General features: G+C 40.8%; 1 protein-coding gene across 1 annotated transcript; it reads right to left on the bottom strand.

Annotated features, from left to right (window-relative positions):
- Positions 1-4,956: 4,956 nt before the first annotated feature.
- On the bottom strand, positions 4,957-5,391 carry LOC110765026 (putative disease resistance protein At5g63020). Its single transcript, XM_021968078.1, has one exon. It carries the CDS (start codon positions 5,389-5,391, stop codon positions 4,957-4,959), a length of 435 nt encoding a protein of 144 aa, XP_021823770.1.
- Between the last annotated feature and the right edge of the window lie 11,496 nt (positions 5,392-16,887).

Below are 16,887 nucleotides of genomic sequence, written 5' to 3' on the forward strand. Positions count from 1 at the left end.
ATTTTATCATGTGAGATGCATTATCATCTTCCATTCTCTCATTTGATATGATCTCTTCCACGTCAAAACACCATTCAACCATTAAGCTTTGGAGTTGTACCAAGTTTTGTGCTACGGATAGTGAAAAGACATATTTTAACTTATCACAATGGTGAATTGCAATGGATCTTAAGTTCATAAAGGAGCACTTGTCTAGATATTTTAACTTATCACAATGGTGAATTGCAATGGATCTTAAGTTCAAAAAGGAGCGCTTGTCTGGATGTTGACGAGTCCAATCTATTCCATTCATAAGATACTCTATGTTGTTGTCACACATGATTGATAAAACTTTCAAGCGTTGAAAGCCCCCTTGATCATCAGATTGCTTCAAAAGCATTGTTGTTAATTTATATTAACTCGCAAGTGTATGTGCCAATCAGTAGTATAGCAAGACAAGTACGAGGTCGTACCCACGAGGACTGAGAAGTTAAACTTAGTTATGTACTTAGATTACCAAATTCAAGAAATTAGGAAGTTAAGTCTAAAACAGAATTTAAAGCAAGAGTGAGTTTAAAAACAAATACAGCCAGATTAAATTGGACTTTGAAGTGAGAATGCTTGTGATTATAGAAAGAAATGAACAAACTGAAATTGCAAACGAAATAAGTAAACAAGTGCAGCAAGGGTGGTTTTGAAGATTGAAAAGCAGATTTGGAGACTAGGGCATTCGATTCACCATAACAATTCAATTCTAGGTTATAAGGATTCAAGTGACAAGTCTAATTCAAATTCAAGGATTGATTCTAGCTAATGTATGATTAAACCATGGTGTCTGGTCCTAACCTTGTATTCCTAATTCCCTAATTTGATCATTTGTTGTCTAACCTAAAATTAAGCATTAGGAATCCATTAAGCATAGAAGAACATTTTAGACAACCAAGTGTGTATCTAATCCAGATTGTCGAATTCTATACACACTCTTCTTATTCATAGTTCAATTTGAATTAAAGCATGGTGTCTACTCTTAATTCAAACCAAGATACACAAATCAAAATGGTAGCTAAGCATTCCGGTCAGCATATAGGCAAGTAGGCAAAATGAATAAGAACATGAATCATGAATCAAACTTGAAACTTGAAATTTATAAACCCATAATATTCATGTTAGGTTACATCGAAGCCCTAGTTATGGATTTAGCTACTCATATTGGAAAAGAGACTTGAACAGAAATGAGAAAACATAATGAATGCAACAAGAGTAGAAAAAACCAATTTATGAAGTTCTTGTGGTGTCCAATGCTTCTTCAAAGGGCTTCTCCACGTCTAATGCTTGTCCAAGAGTTTCCCCACTTCTAGAAGGATGTATGAAGGATATGGAGGTGATTTGGGATGAGTTTGAGTGAGTGGTGATGGCTGAGAAAGATGAAATTCGTAGGGAAATGGAAGAGAGACTTGTTGGGATAGTTTTGATGATTTGGGGCTGTTTAGAGCTTTGGATTGATTGTTGGAGTGTTTGGGGTTTTAGGAATGTTTGAGGATGATTTCTGAATGTGTTTAGGGAATGATGGAAGTGTTTGAGGATGGATGGAGAGGGTTTTGTGGGGTTGTGAATCCCAAGCTTACACACCTTGAATGTGGTATTTATAGGGAGAATGGAATGAGAAGTCTGAATTCAATATGGCTAATGCACACAACACTTGTATTAGAAAATTAGATTCTTTTCTCTTGTGGCTGCTGCACTTCACCAACAATTCCCACCAGCAGCCATAGCTCATCTTCATGTCAGCATGACCAAGCTTCCAACCAGAAACAATAGCTCATGCCTAGCTCATCATGACCAAGCAAGCAATGAGCTCATCTGCAAGTCAGCATGATGAACAACTTCTTGGGCTTACGAATTGGGCTTGGTTGAATCAAATGATGACTTTGAGATGTCCATTTTGAAGTTCAGAATGTCTCTGATCCAACCACACAAGAATTGGCCCAATCCAAGCTCGGATGAATGAGTTAAGGCCGAAATGAGTTGCCAACTCAGACTGCACATTTTGCACGTTTTTGCACCATTTTGCACCAAATGCCTCAAGTGATATCTAGAGCTCAATGAACTGAATGACAAACACAAAAGAGATTAAAAGCAAAAGTTTAACTCAAAAACATAACCAAATCATAAGCTAGAAGGGTACAAAATGATTTACAATTATGAACTGATTGTAAGAATTTCAAAATATTTTTCCAAAGTTCATTTGAATATTAAACATGCATTTAATCAAATTAATCGCAGCGGAAGTCTATGGTGGTTGTTTAAATTCAAAAACAAAACTTCTTCCAAGTATCTTAAGCCATGAACATTGATATGTTTTTCATAAATGAAAATTCAAGAGAAAGGATAAGATCTAATTACCCTTGAAGCAATTATATGAACCAATTTGTGTTTGGTCTTCTTTTGATGATTTCCTCTTTGTTGATCTCCTCTTTGATCTTTGATCTTTGCTCCTTGATCTTTCTCCTCCATGTGAGCCACAAAAGTATATGGCCTCTAAGTCTCCACACCAATGGAACCTTGAGATGAGAAGAAGTATCTTGAGAATACTTGGATGCTAGTGCAAGATTCTCAAGATTGGTTTCAATCTAAACCACTTTGAAAGATGAAAGTGTTTCACTTTTGAAAACTCTCTTTTATCTCTCTTTGATCTCCCAAACCTATTTGGTTGATGTTGGTTTGTGTTTGTGTGTTAATTAGCTTATGGAAACAATTCCCATACACATTCACTTAACCATTTTCGGCCAAACCCCATTGGGCTTCCAAAATTGGGCCTTATGACACTTAAACCATAATATTTAGGTGTCTTAAGCCCTTGGGCTTGATACCCAACCATTTGGGCTTTCCGTTAACTATTACCGAGGCCCAAATACGTTTTTACACGTAGTAAATCATCCACATCAAATCAATCAAATTGATTTCCTCATTCTCATTTGTATTACTCAAAGTTAACCATTTAAGGTGTGCGATCCATTAGGTTCTAATTAGCAAGGCAGTGGGAAAATATAAGAACTCTTTCTAACCAACTGGAATTAAAACCCCTTTTTAATTCTTCCTTTATTTGGATTGATCACAATCAATCCTAGGACTTCCACAAGCCAAGAGTGACATCTAGCAATATATCAAGGCTACCCAGGCTAACCAGAATAGATGAAGAACCTATTCAGTTGGAATTGCAATGCAATATGGTCCTTCTCTTATACAATGTTTCAAATCATATTATTAGGGTACGGATTGATTATGTCAAACCCCTAATATGATTTACAACCTCATGTGATTCAAAAGAACATGATTAAGAACAACTTTCTAAAACAAGCTCAAAATACTTTGGCCAAAGATTTACTGAATCACATCTTGAAACATTCTCCTTCTTTATCAAAAGTAGAGATTCCTTATTGTACATTCACATACCCCTATGATGAATTAAGAGATCCCAACAACACTTAAGACAAATCTTTTACGGCTTGCCTTTAAGAGCTATCAAAGATCAATAACGCATCACAGGACAACCATGATGCCTCAGGTCTAAGGACTAATTTGCATTATTGCAACTATGAGTTCTCGTTTGACATATAGATAAATACTCCATACGAGAACTACGGTTGATCGCGTTCAGTGTGCTCATTCACTAATGAGTACCCACATACTTGTATTAGTGTCAACTACACAAATGGTTTGAGACTAACCATCCTCCCACTTGAGCATACATAATATGTGCTAATCTTGACGGTTTATCAATGTCCATTTGATAACCTATGATTAGGAACATTTTGGGATACTACAGTTAGAGATTAAAGGTCTCATGAATCTAATCTTCTTTAGATTACTTTATCTCTTATTTAGCATACCCTGGACATTTGTTTCTTTACACGATGTAAAAGATAACAAAATAAGTTTGCCCTTTATATATCATATACGAAATGTATTCTAAGGAGATTACATCAAATGTATTGGCTCTTAGGGCACATTTCTAACACTGATCAAGCATCAAACTCTTTAAATTGTACGTGTGGTCTAGGCTTAAGTCTTCACATTCCTTCAAGAAGTCTCTAATTGCTCCAATCTCCAAATATTCCTTTACATCACCACTAAGCATCAAACTATTTTCGAACAGATAACCAGGCATTCCAGCATTGCATGACCAACTAGTATTGATAGATACATGAAATCTTATATTTTCGTTCTTGAAGAGAAGCTCATCATTCCGCACCATCTGACCATAAGGTTTTTCTATGGCTAAGACTTTTAAATGAACAGATAGAGACGTCACCTCATCAAGGCTTGCCATGCTCGTTTCGTCCTTGCTTTCTATTTTTGGCCCCCAATTGAGAAAGCTTTTTGCCATGTACAACTCTTCTAACCTCCTTAAGTTGGATAAGACACCATATGGAATTTCTTCAAGTCCTTTACAATATGTTGCATCTAGAATCCTTAATCGTTGAAGATCTCTGATTTTTTTAGGCAACTTACTGATTTCAGAGCGAGCAAAGCTGAGGATCTTTAAATTCTCAAAAACTCCAATAACATGAGATGTGTCTCCCAATTTACAATCCTCTAGACACAAGGTATGAAGGTACTTGGGTTGTCCAAGCGCTAGAGATCTTTTCGAGGCCAAATAACTTGACATATCCATCCCCAAGAAAGCTAAAACCTTGAGTTCTTTCAACCTTTTAAAGTGGTGGGAATATTCTGAACCGGAGAAATTTATCAGTTGTAGAAGATCAAGTTTTTGGCACTCCAAACCATCTGTAATATCTTCATCTAACCCAAAATTAATTAATGAAATTGCACTGTAAACCTTTGCATTCATCTACAATCAGTTCTGCAATACGAAGCCACTACTCAGGATCATTGTCCATGGATTCACCTACAGTCGCCCTGAAAAGCTCACATGCTTCTTGTTTATTTAAGGCTTGGACTCTAAAAATGTCATCTTTACACCCCCATCACTTCACAAACTTCTTCATTTCGAGATGTCAACAAAATTTTGCACCCTTCCTGAATTTGATTAGTTGTAGGTCCAACATCAAAATGAATTCCTACATCCTGTAATTTAAGCTCTGACCATACATCATCTAATATAATCAGGATTCTTTTATCCTTGATTGTCTCATGCAGCCTTAGTGCTCTTATAGATTCACTTTCCTTGACCAATTTCATATCGAGTGACTCTGCAATTTCAGCTTGAATTTTCCTAATGCTTACAGTTGCGGAGACAGTTGACATCACAACATCATCAAACCGCTTATTCGTTCCTTGTAATCTCTTGATGATTTCTCTCACCATTGTGGTTTTACCCACACCTCCCATCTCGCAAATCCCAATTATTCTTGTCTTTTCATTCCTCAAAGCACTAAGCATATCATTCATGACAACTTTTCTGGATTCAAAACCCTTAAAACCTTCACTAGAGTGTTGGAGATAAATGTGAACCTCCCAACACAATTTCACCACCACTAATTAAATAATGGGGTTTTATTATTTTAGGTTCGACCCATTCGAGACGCAAGTCTCTTAATTACAATCCCTTGCTTCAAGGGAAAACCCTTTGATTCCATCATAAAGAAACAAAACGTGTGTGTTTGGTTTTGCGGCTGCTCCCAAGTCCAACCTCAGGGTGCTTACGTATCCCTCGCAGGAATCAAGCCACTCGTAGTTCAAAGAGTTCACAATGAATGGATGACTCATTGCAAAAGGAAAAATATGTACGAATTTGATTGAGAAAGTGTTTGAGTGAATTTAGCTGAATAAACCAGGGATTCGATTTTGATGTGTGTTTGGGGTGAATTTGGTTAAGAATAACCAGGGATTCTGTTTGGATTTGAGATTTGGGCGGTTGCATCTAGATTGAATCTCTAGATTGCCTACGTACCCTTTTGAAGGGATCAAAACAACGTAGTTCAGAAAAGATTGTTTAATTTGCGTGGTTTTGTACCACTTGGGATTTTGGTGTGGTTTTGTACCACTTCGGGATTTTGGCGTGGTTTTGTACCACTTGGGATTTTGGTGTGATTTTGTACCACTTTGGGATTTTGGCGTGGTTTTGTACCACATGGGATTTTGGTGTGGTTTTGGTACCACTTGGGATTTGGTGTGGATGCGGTTGCGTTTATTGGGATACTAGACTGCCTACGTACCCTTGATGGGGTCAAACCGGCGTAGTTCCAAAATGATTTGTATGGAGATTTGATTGGTGGAAATTTGGTTGCGATTGCGTCTATTGGTATGCTAGACTGTCGACGTACCCTTGATGGGATCAAACCGGCGTAGTTACAAAATGATTTGTATGGAGATTTGATTGGTGGGAATTTGGTTGCGATTGCGTCTATTGGTATGCTAGACTGCCTACGTACCCTTGATGGGATCAAACCGGCGTAGTTTCAAAAGGATTTGAAATTAATGAGTAAGTGTGGCCCAATAATTTAGAATTTGTGTCTTTGAGACAATTTGGAGATTTTCATAGGTAGATGACCTATGGGAAAAATTGGAAATTAATGGGTAAGTGTGGCCCACTAATTGAGAATTTGTGTCTTTGAGACAATTTGGAGATTTTCATAGGTAGATGGACCTATGAGAAAAAATTGGAAATTAATGGGTAAGTGTGGCCCACTAATTGAGAATTTGTGTCTTTGAGACAATTTGGAGATTTTCATAGGTAGATGACTTATGGGAAAAATTGGAAATTAATGGGTAAGTGTGGCCCACTAATTGAGAATTTGTGTTTGAGAGATCTGAACTTAATCTCATTGGAATTTGCATGGGTAGGTGACCCATGAAAATAATTGGAAATTAATGGGTAAGTGTGGCCCACTAATTGAGGATTTGCGTTTGAGAGATTTGAATTTAATCTCGTTGGAATTTGCATGGGTAGATGACCCATGAGAAAATTCTGAATGGTTTTGTACCATTTTTCTTTTTGTCAATGTCCAAGAAAAATAATGAGCAATTTTGATTAGCACACTAATTTTCTAAAATTGACATTTGCATTTGGATCCCAAATATGGCTATGAGGAAATTAATCCATTGACCATATAATAGGAAATTTGGGCCTCTGTAAAATTTAATGGGTAATTATTTGTATCACCCATTAAATATTCTGGGCTTTTGAGAATTAATGGACAATTATTTTTAACAGCCCATTAATCTCTTTTTGGGCATTTGATATTTGTTGTCAGCTAGCCCACGAGCAAGGAGTCCATGTTTGAAAAGCGTTGGTACCCAGCAGCAAATTGAAGCCAAAACAGTGGCTGTTAAAAGAATTTGTTTCCCAGCTTCCCACTCCCAAATTTATCTGGTATACTTGTGACCGATCCAAATTGAGAGCTATCTCATTTTGTTTTACTTGTACTTTTGTTTTGATTGTTTGCAAACAATCAACAGAGAAGGAATTCAAGGCATGGCACGTGGCCTTTTCAAAGCCTTGTTTCTTTTCCTTTTTTATTTTTTTTGTTGTTGTCTTCTTTCTTGACTTTTCTTTTCTTTTCTTTTTCTGGTTTGCTGCTGTCATATGGAAACAACACACCAACATGCTAATCATCGCCGAAAGCGGAACCTATTACGGGGTATCCTTGATGAGGAGGGTAGGTGGCATTCTGACGATGCTGGGATTGAGAAGACGGTTCTTGATTATTTCACCCAGTTGTTTTCGTCTGCTCAGGGTGAGGGGATGGGGGAGATTCTTGATGGCCTGGAGTGTCGGGTCTCACCTGAGATGAACCATTCCCTAATGCAGCCGTTCTGTTCTGATGAGATAAAACATGCTCTGTTCCAAATGCATCCTTCCAAGGCTCCTGGGCCGGATGGTATGTCCCCTTTTTTCTATCAGAAATACTGGGCTATTGTTGGGGACGACGTTGTGCGTGCTGTCACTGAGTATTTTCAGTGTTCGGGGGTAGTCTCAAGGATCAATTCTACTTATGTTGCTTTAATCCCTAAGGTGAGGGAGGTCTGAAATATGTCTCATATTCGCCCTATTAGCCTGTGCAATGTTATCTACCGTATTGGGGCGAAGGTTCTTGCAAACTGGTTAAAAGGACTCCTTCATCACATCATCTCCCGAAACCAGTCTGCTTTTGTTCCGGGTAGACTGATTTCTGACAATTCCATTGTGGCTTTTGAAATGGCCCACCATTTACGTAAGCGTAGACGTGGCAAGAAGGGTTGCATGGCGATTAAACTAGACATGAGTAAGGCCTATGACCGTGTGGAGTGGAATTTCCTGGAGGAGATCATGTTGAAACTGGGGTTCCACGCTCAGTGGGTGGAAATGCTGATGGCATGTGTCCGTACAGTTACCTATTCCTTCCTTATTAATGGGGAGCCTCGGGGCAACTTGCATCCTTCTAGGGGCCTTCGTCAGGGGGACCCTTTCGCCCTACTTGTTCATGTTCCGTGCGGAGGGGCTTACTACCCTGCTTAATATGGCCGAGCGTCGTAGGGAGCTGCAGGGCATCACCATCTGTCGTGGGGCGCCGAGCATCAGCCACCTTTTCTTTGAGGATGACAGCTTTATCTTTGCTCGGGCTAACTCGGCTAACTGTTTCCATTTACGCCATATCCTTGAGTTATATGAACGGGCCTCGGGACAGAAAATTAATTGTGGAAAGAGTACTGTAGCTTTTAGCTCAAATATCCCTATTGACGTTCAGGGGACCTTGGCCCATCAACTCGGCATCAACAAAGTTTCTCACCATGACATTTATCTTGGGTTGCCTATGGTGGTGGGACGCTCAAAAAATATTTGCTTCCAGAGCATTAAGGAGCGTGTTTGGAAGAGGATGCAGGGTTGGCAGGACAAGACCCTCAGTATGGCAGGCAAGGAAATCTTAATTAAGGTGGTGGCCCATGCTATTCCTACTTACACTATGAGTTGCTTCCTGCTACCCAAAAACTTTTGTTATGATCTTGAGCAACTTATGGCAAAGTTTTGGTGGGGTCAGCATGGTGATAGGCGAAAAATCCATTGGATGCGTTGGGGCAAGTTGGGTCTACCAAAGAGCGAGGGTGGGTTGGGTTTTAGGAGCCTCTATGCGTTCAACCTTGCTATGCTTGCTAAGCAAGGGTGGCGCCTCCTTCATAACCCAGATTCTCTAATCAGCAAGCTTTTGAAGGCTAGGTATTTTCCCTACTCTTCTCTCCTGGATGCGGTTCCGGGTTCCAAACCATCATTTGTTTGGAGTAGCATTCTCTCTGCTATGAAGGTTATTACCCGTGGTTCTCGGTGGCATGTGGGTAATGGGTCCGATATTAAGGTTTGGGGGGATCGATGGCTCCCTAGGCCAACCAGCTTTGAAGTGGTTACTCCTCCTGTCGTGGGGCTTGAAGAGTTAAAAGTTAGCAGCCTCATTAGTGAGGCGAGCCAACCCCAGTGGAATATACCACTTCTTACGTCCCTGTTCCTGCCTTTGGATGTGGAGGAGATTCTCAGGGTGCCTTTAAGCCTCCGGTCTCCCCCAGACTGCCTCATTTGGCATTTTGACCGGAAAGGAAATTTTTCTGTTAAGAGCGCGTACCGTGTGGCTCTTACTTTGTCAACTGACCCCGACCCACCATCTTCCTCGGTTTCGGGCATGACTCAGTTGTGGAAGTGGGTTTGGAATGCAAGGCTCCCTGAAAAGATTAAACTATGTACCTGGCATGGTATCCATGATATCCTTCCTACGTGTTGTGCTCTTGCTAAGTGGCGGGTCTCTTTACCGCATCTGGGGTGCTGCGTTTGTGGAAGTGCGGAGGAGTCAACATTGCATATCCTCCGGAATTGCCCGTTTGCTCAGGCGGTCTGGCGTTTGCTCCCGGGTCTTCTCTCCTCTGATAGGCACGCTGACTTACCCTTACCAGATTGGCTCTTTGTCTCTTGGTGTGAGTTGACGTCCGATGCTCGTGCTCTGTCCATGGTCGTGATGTGGGGCCTGTGGTCTAACCGGAATGATGTTACATGGCGTTGCACGCAGCGGCAACCGCATGATCTCGTTCAGTTTGTGCTCCAATATATGGAGGAGTTCCGATGTGCAAATGACCAACCTACGGGTAGTCATGCCTCTCTTGGTGCAAGTTGCTGGAGTTGCCCTCCACCAGGCACGATCAAAATCAACTTCGACGAGGCCTTCCACATTGGGTCGACTGGGGGGGGGGTGTTGGGGTTGTCATTAGGGACGAAGATGGGAGATTTCTGGCTGCCCTTGCGAAGCGTGTGCTATTTGCTAGTTCTGCGGAACATGTTGAGTGCCTGGCGGCTCATGAGGCTGTACGGTTCTGGTGGAAGATGGGGGGGCAGACGGTCAAGTTTGAGGGTGACTCGCTCAATACTATCCAGGATGTTCTCTCCTCCGAGGTAAACTTGTCCCCCTTGGGGCAGTTTATCGAAGATATTCAGTCTAGCTTGCGGGATCACCGGAGGGATTGCTTTAGATTTGTTCGCTGTGAGGCCAATGGTGTAGCTCATTGTTTAGCTAAATTTGCTGTTAACTGTTCGCACCCATGTGAGTGGGTCGAGGTGCCCCCTGATTTTCTTCAGGACGCCCTTGATGTCGATAGTTGTACTCGAGGTCAGGCTTTTCGCCCCCCTCGTCCTTCTACTTTGTTATTATGAGTATTCTCTCCTCGTATGCGAGGTTCTTCAAAAAAAAAAAAAAACACCAAACTGCCAACGAAAACGTGGCTTCCTTTTTTTTGTTTGTTGTTGCTATATGCAACAATACCAAGCCCAGCCAAAAAAAAAAACGTGGCTGCCTTAATCTTCATCTTCATTTCTTTTTGTGCTGTAGCGAGCCTCTATCCACAACTAGGGATCGTCAATGGGCCGGGCTGGGCTAGCCCGGCCCAAGCCTAATGGGCTTGGGACAGGTCGGGCCGGGCTTTATTAATTAATTGAAATATACGGGCTGGGCCGGGCTAGGCTTTTTCTACAAAATCAAAGCCCAAGCCCGCCCCATGGGCTAGGCTTTTATGGGCTTCATCGGGCCAGGCCAAATGGGCCAAAATGGGCTGGGCCTAAATGGGCTAACAATATAATTAATAAACTATTTTTTTATAAAATGGATACATATATTTAAAAATCACATGTTTCTTTCCAGATTCTGAGCCACCTGAGGCATCATACTAATTGCCTATATTTTCTCTTATTTGTAGAATCTGCAATAGCTCTGCATGATCATTGTTTCTCTTCCACAGTGCTTCTACATGCTGGTTGGCACAATAGAGCCGCCTCTGCAAATCCGCCACCTGAGCCTTCAAGGAGGCTACTTCCTCGGTCAGAGCTCCACACTCTCGCATCCTCGCCAGTAATCTTATGCCCAAATTTGTAGAGGAAGCTGCGTGGAGAACAGTTAAATCATGAGACTCCTCCACCGCGGCCTTGTCTGACCTCTGTGCCACGTACAGATGATCTGCCGGTGTGAGTCTACTAACAGTCATGCCTCCTGGCAGCACTACTCTTTTCGGCATTGCCTCAGCAAAGTTTGAGGCCGAGCCATGATGATAGGAGTAGTTTGAGAAGATAGGGTTTGGGGGAGCGCCTACCTGAACATTCGGTGGTGCAAGTGATAACTCAATGTTGAGATCATCAATGAGCTTAGATGAGGATGCCATTGTTTTGTTTCTGGATTTTTTTTTATGGTTTTCCTTGATTTTTCAAAAAAAATGCGGGGTAATCCTACACTTCACCGATGAACGGTTTAAATAGACATCTACTCACGAGGATGTTGCGGTCGCATGCTTCAAGAAAGTAGAGGATGTTGCGGATCCCTCTACTTTCACCTTACTTTCACCTTACTTTTCTTGATTTACCTCCGCGTTTTCTGGTGTTTTATGTTTTTACCCGTTACTTTCATTCACTTTCACAACAGAGTGTGCGGCGCAGAATAGAAAGTGAGATGAAGGCTTGAGAAAATGTTAGGGTTAATGACTTGTCTTGTTATATATATATATATATGGGAAAACATTATCATTGTAATTACTACACCCGTTATAACTCCACCCACACCCACTAAAATAAATTATAATTATAATTATACATTATAATCATGGGCCAAGCGGGCAGGGTTTTTATGGGCTTCTCTGGGCCGGGCTAGGCTTTAGACCCCTTAGCCCAAGCCTAGCCCACTCTTTGATGGGCCGGGCTGGCCCATGGCCCATAACGGGTCTGGCTGGGCTTTTTCTCGATGGGCCGGGTGGGGACCCATGGGCCCCCGAGCCCGCGGGCCAAATGATGATCCCTATCCACAACAAAACACAAAGGTTCTTTTACTTTGATTGTTTATACACAACACCAGATGAGATTCAAGAAAAAGTGAGCCATGCGTGGCCTCCGTTTTCAAGCTTTGTTTCTCTTCCTTATGTGCTCCCAACTGATTTTTATTTGCTGTGAGATTAAACCCCTCTATGGTTTTGTTTGTGGGTTTTGTACCCAAATTGGATTTGTCATCCAGAGAACTCGGTGAATGAGCTTTATGCCCAACATGGATACATCACAGAGTATTTGATTGAGGGTTACACACCCATGATGGATTTTGTATCCAAGATTTGTTTGGGGTGTAAAAACCCAAAGCCTTGATTGAGGGTGAAACACCCTGGCTTTATTTCTAGGGAGCAAAACCCAAATTTGTTTTCAGGGTGAAAACCCATACTTGTTTGGGATAATTGGATTTAATTCCCTTTTTGTTATTGGTTTCTTTGAAACACTTATCATCTATATTAGATAAGGGTTGCTGGATATGGGCTTAGACAAACACAACCCATGTGATTTTTTTTGTGTGAATTTTTTTGGTTGAACATAGAGATTATTGACCCTAGCTGTTGCAGAGGTGCAGGATTGGCAACATTATTACTTAGTCCTTCATCTTGTTTGAGATCGAGTACACGCTCAGCAATCTTTTTGGCTTTCCTACTCAGAGAATACCGCGATTTCAAACTTGGGCACAATCCATACAAACACCGCCTTTGCCCGTTGACTTTGTTTTCAAGTTCTTCCGCTTCACGAAATATTTTGCTTAAGACTTGAATTTTGTGCTAACAGGAGGACCTTGGGTTATTGCTGGGCAGTACCTGATTATGCAAAAATGGAGGCCTGGGTTTTGTCCTGCTTCTGCTCGGGTTACGAGAATGGCTGTCTGGATTAGGGTTGCTGCCATCCAACTAGAGTGCTTTGATGTTTGGGCCTTGAAACGAATTGGGAATCTTTTAGGGAAGCTTTTGAAGATTGATACACTCACTACCACTAAAAATAGAGGGAAGTTTGCACGGCTCTGCGTGGAGTTGGATCTAACTAAGCCTCTGGAGGCTTTTGTGCAAATTAATAAGACTTGGTACAACATTGAATATGAGGGGTTACCCGATATATGCTACGGATGTGGACTCTTTGGGCACAAGAGAGAGAGCTGTAATCTAATGGAGAAAGTCCATGCGGAACAACCTGGGAGCTTTGCTGACTCTGTAGATGCGAACACAAAGGGAAATGATGCAACGCCGACAACTGAACATACTGCTACCCCTCTAGAGACTTTGCGAGGGCCTTGGATGAACGTGCCACCTAGGAGGAAACCTAAGGCAAACCTGAAAGAGGGTTATGGGTCAGGGTCTAGTTTGAAGACCCATGGATCTAGATATGATGCCCTCGGACAAATAGATGAATGTACTGAGAAAGACCATACTGCTCCTAGCACAAGTGCAGGTTTGAACAAGGGGGAAAAAGTGTTTGACCCTCTGTTTACTAAGGTCTGGACAAAAACTAAGAAGCAACCGATTGAAACTCGAACAGGGTTTAAAGGCTTACCTGTTAAACTTTCAACAGGAAGTGTGAAGGCAAGTGGCGCTTCTGCAAAACCAGGGAGGATTGGGAGCTTTAGTCTTGAAATGTTTAATGCTAAGGGGAAAGAAATCTTGGGTGGAAAATTGAAGGAAAACCCCCCAGATCATTGATGCTCATTTGTCCAATTGGGGGAAGGGACATGACGTGACTAATGGTAAGGGCATATACATATTTAGGCATCAACCCCCAAATATTATTGGGGATGACTCAAGAGAGGAAGAGAGGATTGACCCTGTGTCCCACCCTCTCCCTAATGGTGACAGCTCAAGTGATAAGTGTTAGAAATGTGCCCTAAGAGTCAATACATTTGATGTAATCTCCTTAGAATACATTTCGTATATGATATATAAAGGGCAAACTTATTTGTTATCTTTTACATCGTCTAAAGAAACAAATGTCCAGGGTATGAAAAATAAGAGATAAAGTAATCTAAAGAAGATTAGATTCGGGAGACCTTTAATCTCTAACTGTAGCATCCCAAAATGTTCCTAATCATAGGTTATCAAATGGGTATTGATAAACCGTCAAGATTAGCACATATTATGTATGCTCAATTGGGAGGATGGTTAGTCTCAAACCATTTGTGTAGTTGACACTAATACAAGTATGTGGGTGCTCATTAGTGAATGAGTACACTGAACGCGATCAACCGTAGTTCTCATATGGAGTATTTAATCTACATGTCAAATGAGAACTCATAGTTGCAATAATGTAAATTAGTCCTTAGACCTGAGGCATCATGGTTGTCTTGTGATGCGTTATTGATCTTTGATAGCTCTTAAAGGCAAGCCGTAAAAGATTTGTCTTAAGTGTTGTTGGGATCTCTTAATTCATCATATGGGCATGTGAATGTACAATAAGGAATCTCTACTTTCAATAAATAAGGAGAATATTTCAAGATGTGATTCAGTAAATCTTTGGCCAAAGTATTTTGAGCTTGATTTAGAAAGTTGTTCTTAATCATGTTCTTTTGAATCACATGAGGTTATAAATCATATTAGGGGTTTGACATAATCAATCTGTACCCTAATAATATGATTTCAAACATTGTATAAGAGAAGGATCGTATTGCATTGCAATTCCAACTGAATAGGTTCTTTATCTTTTCTGGTTAGCTTGGGTAGCCTTGATATATTGTTAGATGTCACTCTTGGCTTGTGGAAGTCCTAGGATTGATTATGATCGATCCAAATAAAGGAAGAATTAAAAAGGGGTTTTAATTCCAGTTGGTTAGAAAGAGTTCTAATATTTTCCCACTGCCTTGCTAATTAGAACCTAATGGATCGCACACCTTAAATGGTTAACTTTGAGTAATACAAATGAGAATGAGGAAATCAATTTAATTGATTTGATGTGGATGATTTACTACATGTAAAAACATATTTGGGTCTCGGTAGTAGTTAACGGGAAGCCCAAATAGTTGGGTAACAAGCCCAAGGGCTTAAGACACCTAAATATTATGGTTTAAGTGTCATAAGGCCCAATTTTGGAAGCCCAATGGGGTTTGGCCGAAAATGCTTAAGTGAATGTGTATGGGAATTGTTTCCGTAAGCTCATTAACACACAAACACAATCCAACATCAACAAAATGGGTTTGGGAGATCAAAGAGAGTTTTCAAGAGTGAAATACTTTCATCTTTCAAAGTGGTTTAGATTGAAACCAATCTTGAGAATCTTGCACTAGCATCCAAGTATTTTCAAGATACTTCTTCTCATCTCAAGGTTCCATTGGTGTGGAGACTTAGAGGCCATATACTTTTGTGGCTCACATGGAGGAGAAAGATCAAGGAGCAAAGATCAATGATCAAAGAGGAAATTATCAAGAGAAGACCAAACACAAATTGGTTCATATAATTGCTTCAAGGGTAATTATATCTTATCCTTTCTCTTGAATTTTCATTTATGAAAAACATATCAATGTTCATGGCTTAAGTTACTTGGAAGAAGTTTTGTTTTTGAATTTAAACAACCACCTTAGACTTCCGCTGCGATTAATTTGATTAAATGCATGTTTAATATTCAAATGAACTTTGGAAAAAGGTTTTGGAAATTCCTGTGGACCTATTGATAGGTCAGATAAACTATGCTCCAAAAGATACCTCTGCTGGTGGAGGTGTATCCATGGACCATTGATGAAGGGCTCCAGACCCTTGGTATGTACTCTATCCTTAACCACCGTTCTTAATGATTATCATGTGTTGGAATGCTAGAGGTGCAGCTTGCACCAAATTTAAAAACACTGTCATTAACTTAATTCACAACCATCACGTGGATTTGCTCTTCATTTGCGAACCCCGTATAAGTGGCACTAAGGTTGCATCTGTTGTGAAGTCCTTAGGTTTCTCCTGCTCTGAAGTTGTTGATGTTGTTGGCTTCTCTGGAGGTTTATGGTTATTGTGGAATGAAAATAAATTCAAAGTTGACATTATTGGGACCCATGAGCAGGCTATTTCGGCATGTATCGCCTGGCCTGGGCAGACTCCTTGGGTTTTCACAACAGTGTATGCCAAGCCCTGCAGTATAAAAAGGGCAACTCTATGGGAGTATTTATCCTTTGTTGCTGATTGCCACAACATGCCTTGGTTGTTGGCAGGAGACTTTAACGAGATGCTTCAGCTTGAGGTCAAACTTGGTGGGGGCCCCCTGCGCAGAATAAAAGGGTTTAAAAGTTGGTTTGATGCAAATGATTTGATTGATTTAGGCTTCACGGGCCAAAAATTTACTTGGAGCAATAACAGAGTGTTTGAGAGATTGGACAGGGCTATCTGTAATATGAGCTGGATGGGAGCTTTTCCTGAGGCTAATGTTATCCATCTGCCTAGGACTAAGTCAGACCATTGTCCCATCAAAATCAACCTTCAATCTTGCTTTTTGCCCTCCCCTAGGCTTAGGCCCTTTCGGTTTGAGGCCATGTGGATAAAGCACATTGAGTTTACTAAGCTCATAGATCAATTATGGAAGCAGGAGCCTGGTCCAGCTCTAGCAAAGACTTATGCACTAGTTCAACCTCTTCAACAATGGAATTTGACTGTTTTCGGCCACTTGCGATTGAGAAAAGCCAA

The sequence above is a fragment of the Prunus avium genome, chromosome 2 (genome assembly GCF_965620075.1).
Source record: "Prunus avium chromosome 2, drPruAviu1.hap1.1, whole genome shotgun sequence".
In the NCBI taxonomy this organism is placed as follows: Eukaryota; Viridiplantae; Streptophyta; class Magnoliopsida; order Rosales; family Rosaceae; genus Prunus; species Prunus avium.

What these genes read in the sequence shown, in the direction of transcription:
- LOC110765026 (XM_021968078.1), bottom strand. Translation starts at nt 5,391, where the DNA reads ATGAATGATATGCTTAGTGCTTTGAGGAATGAAAAGACAAGAATAATT.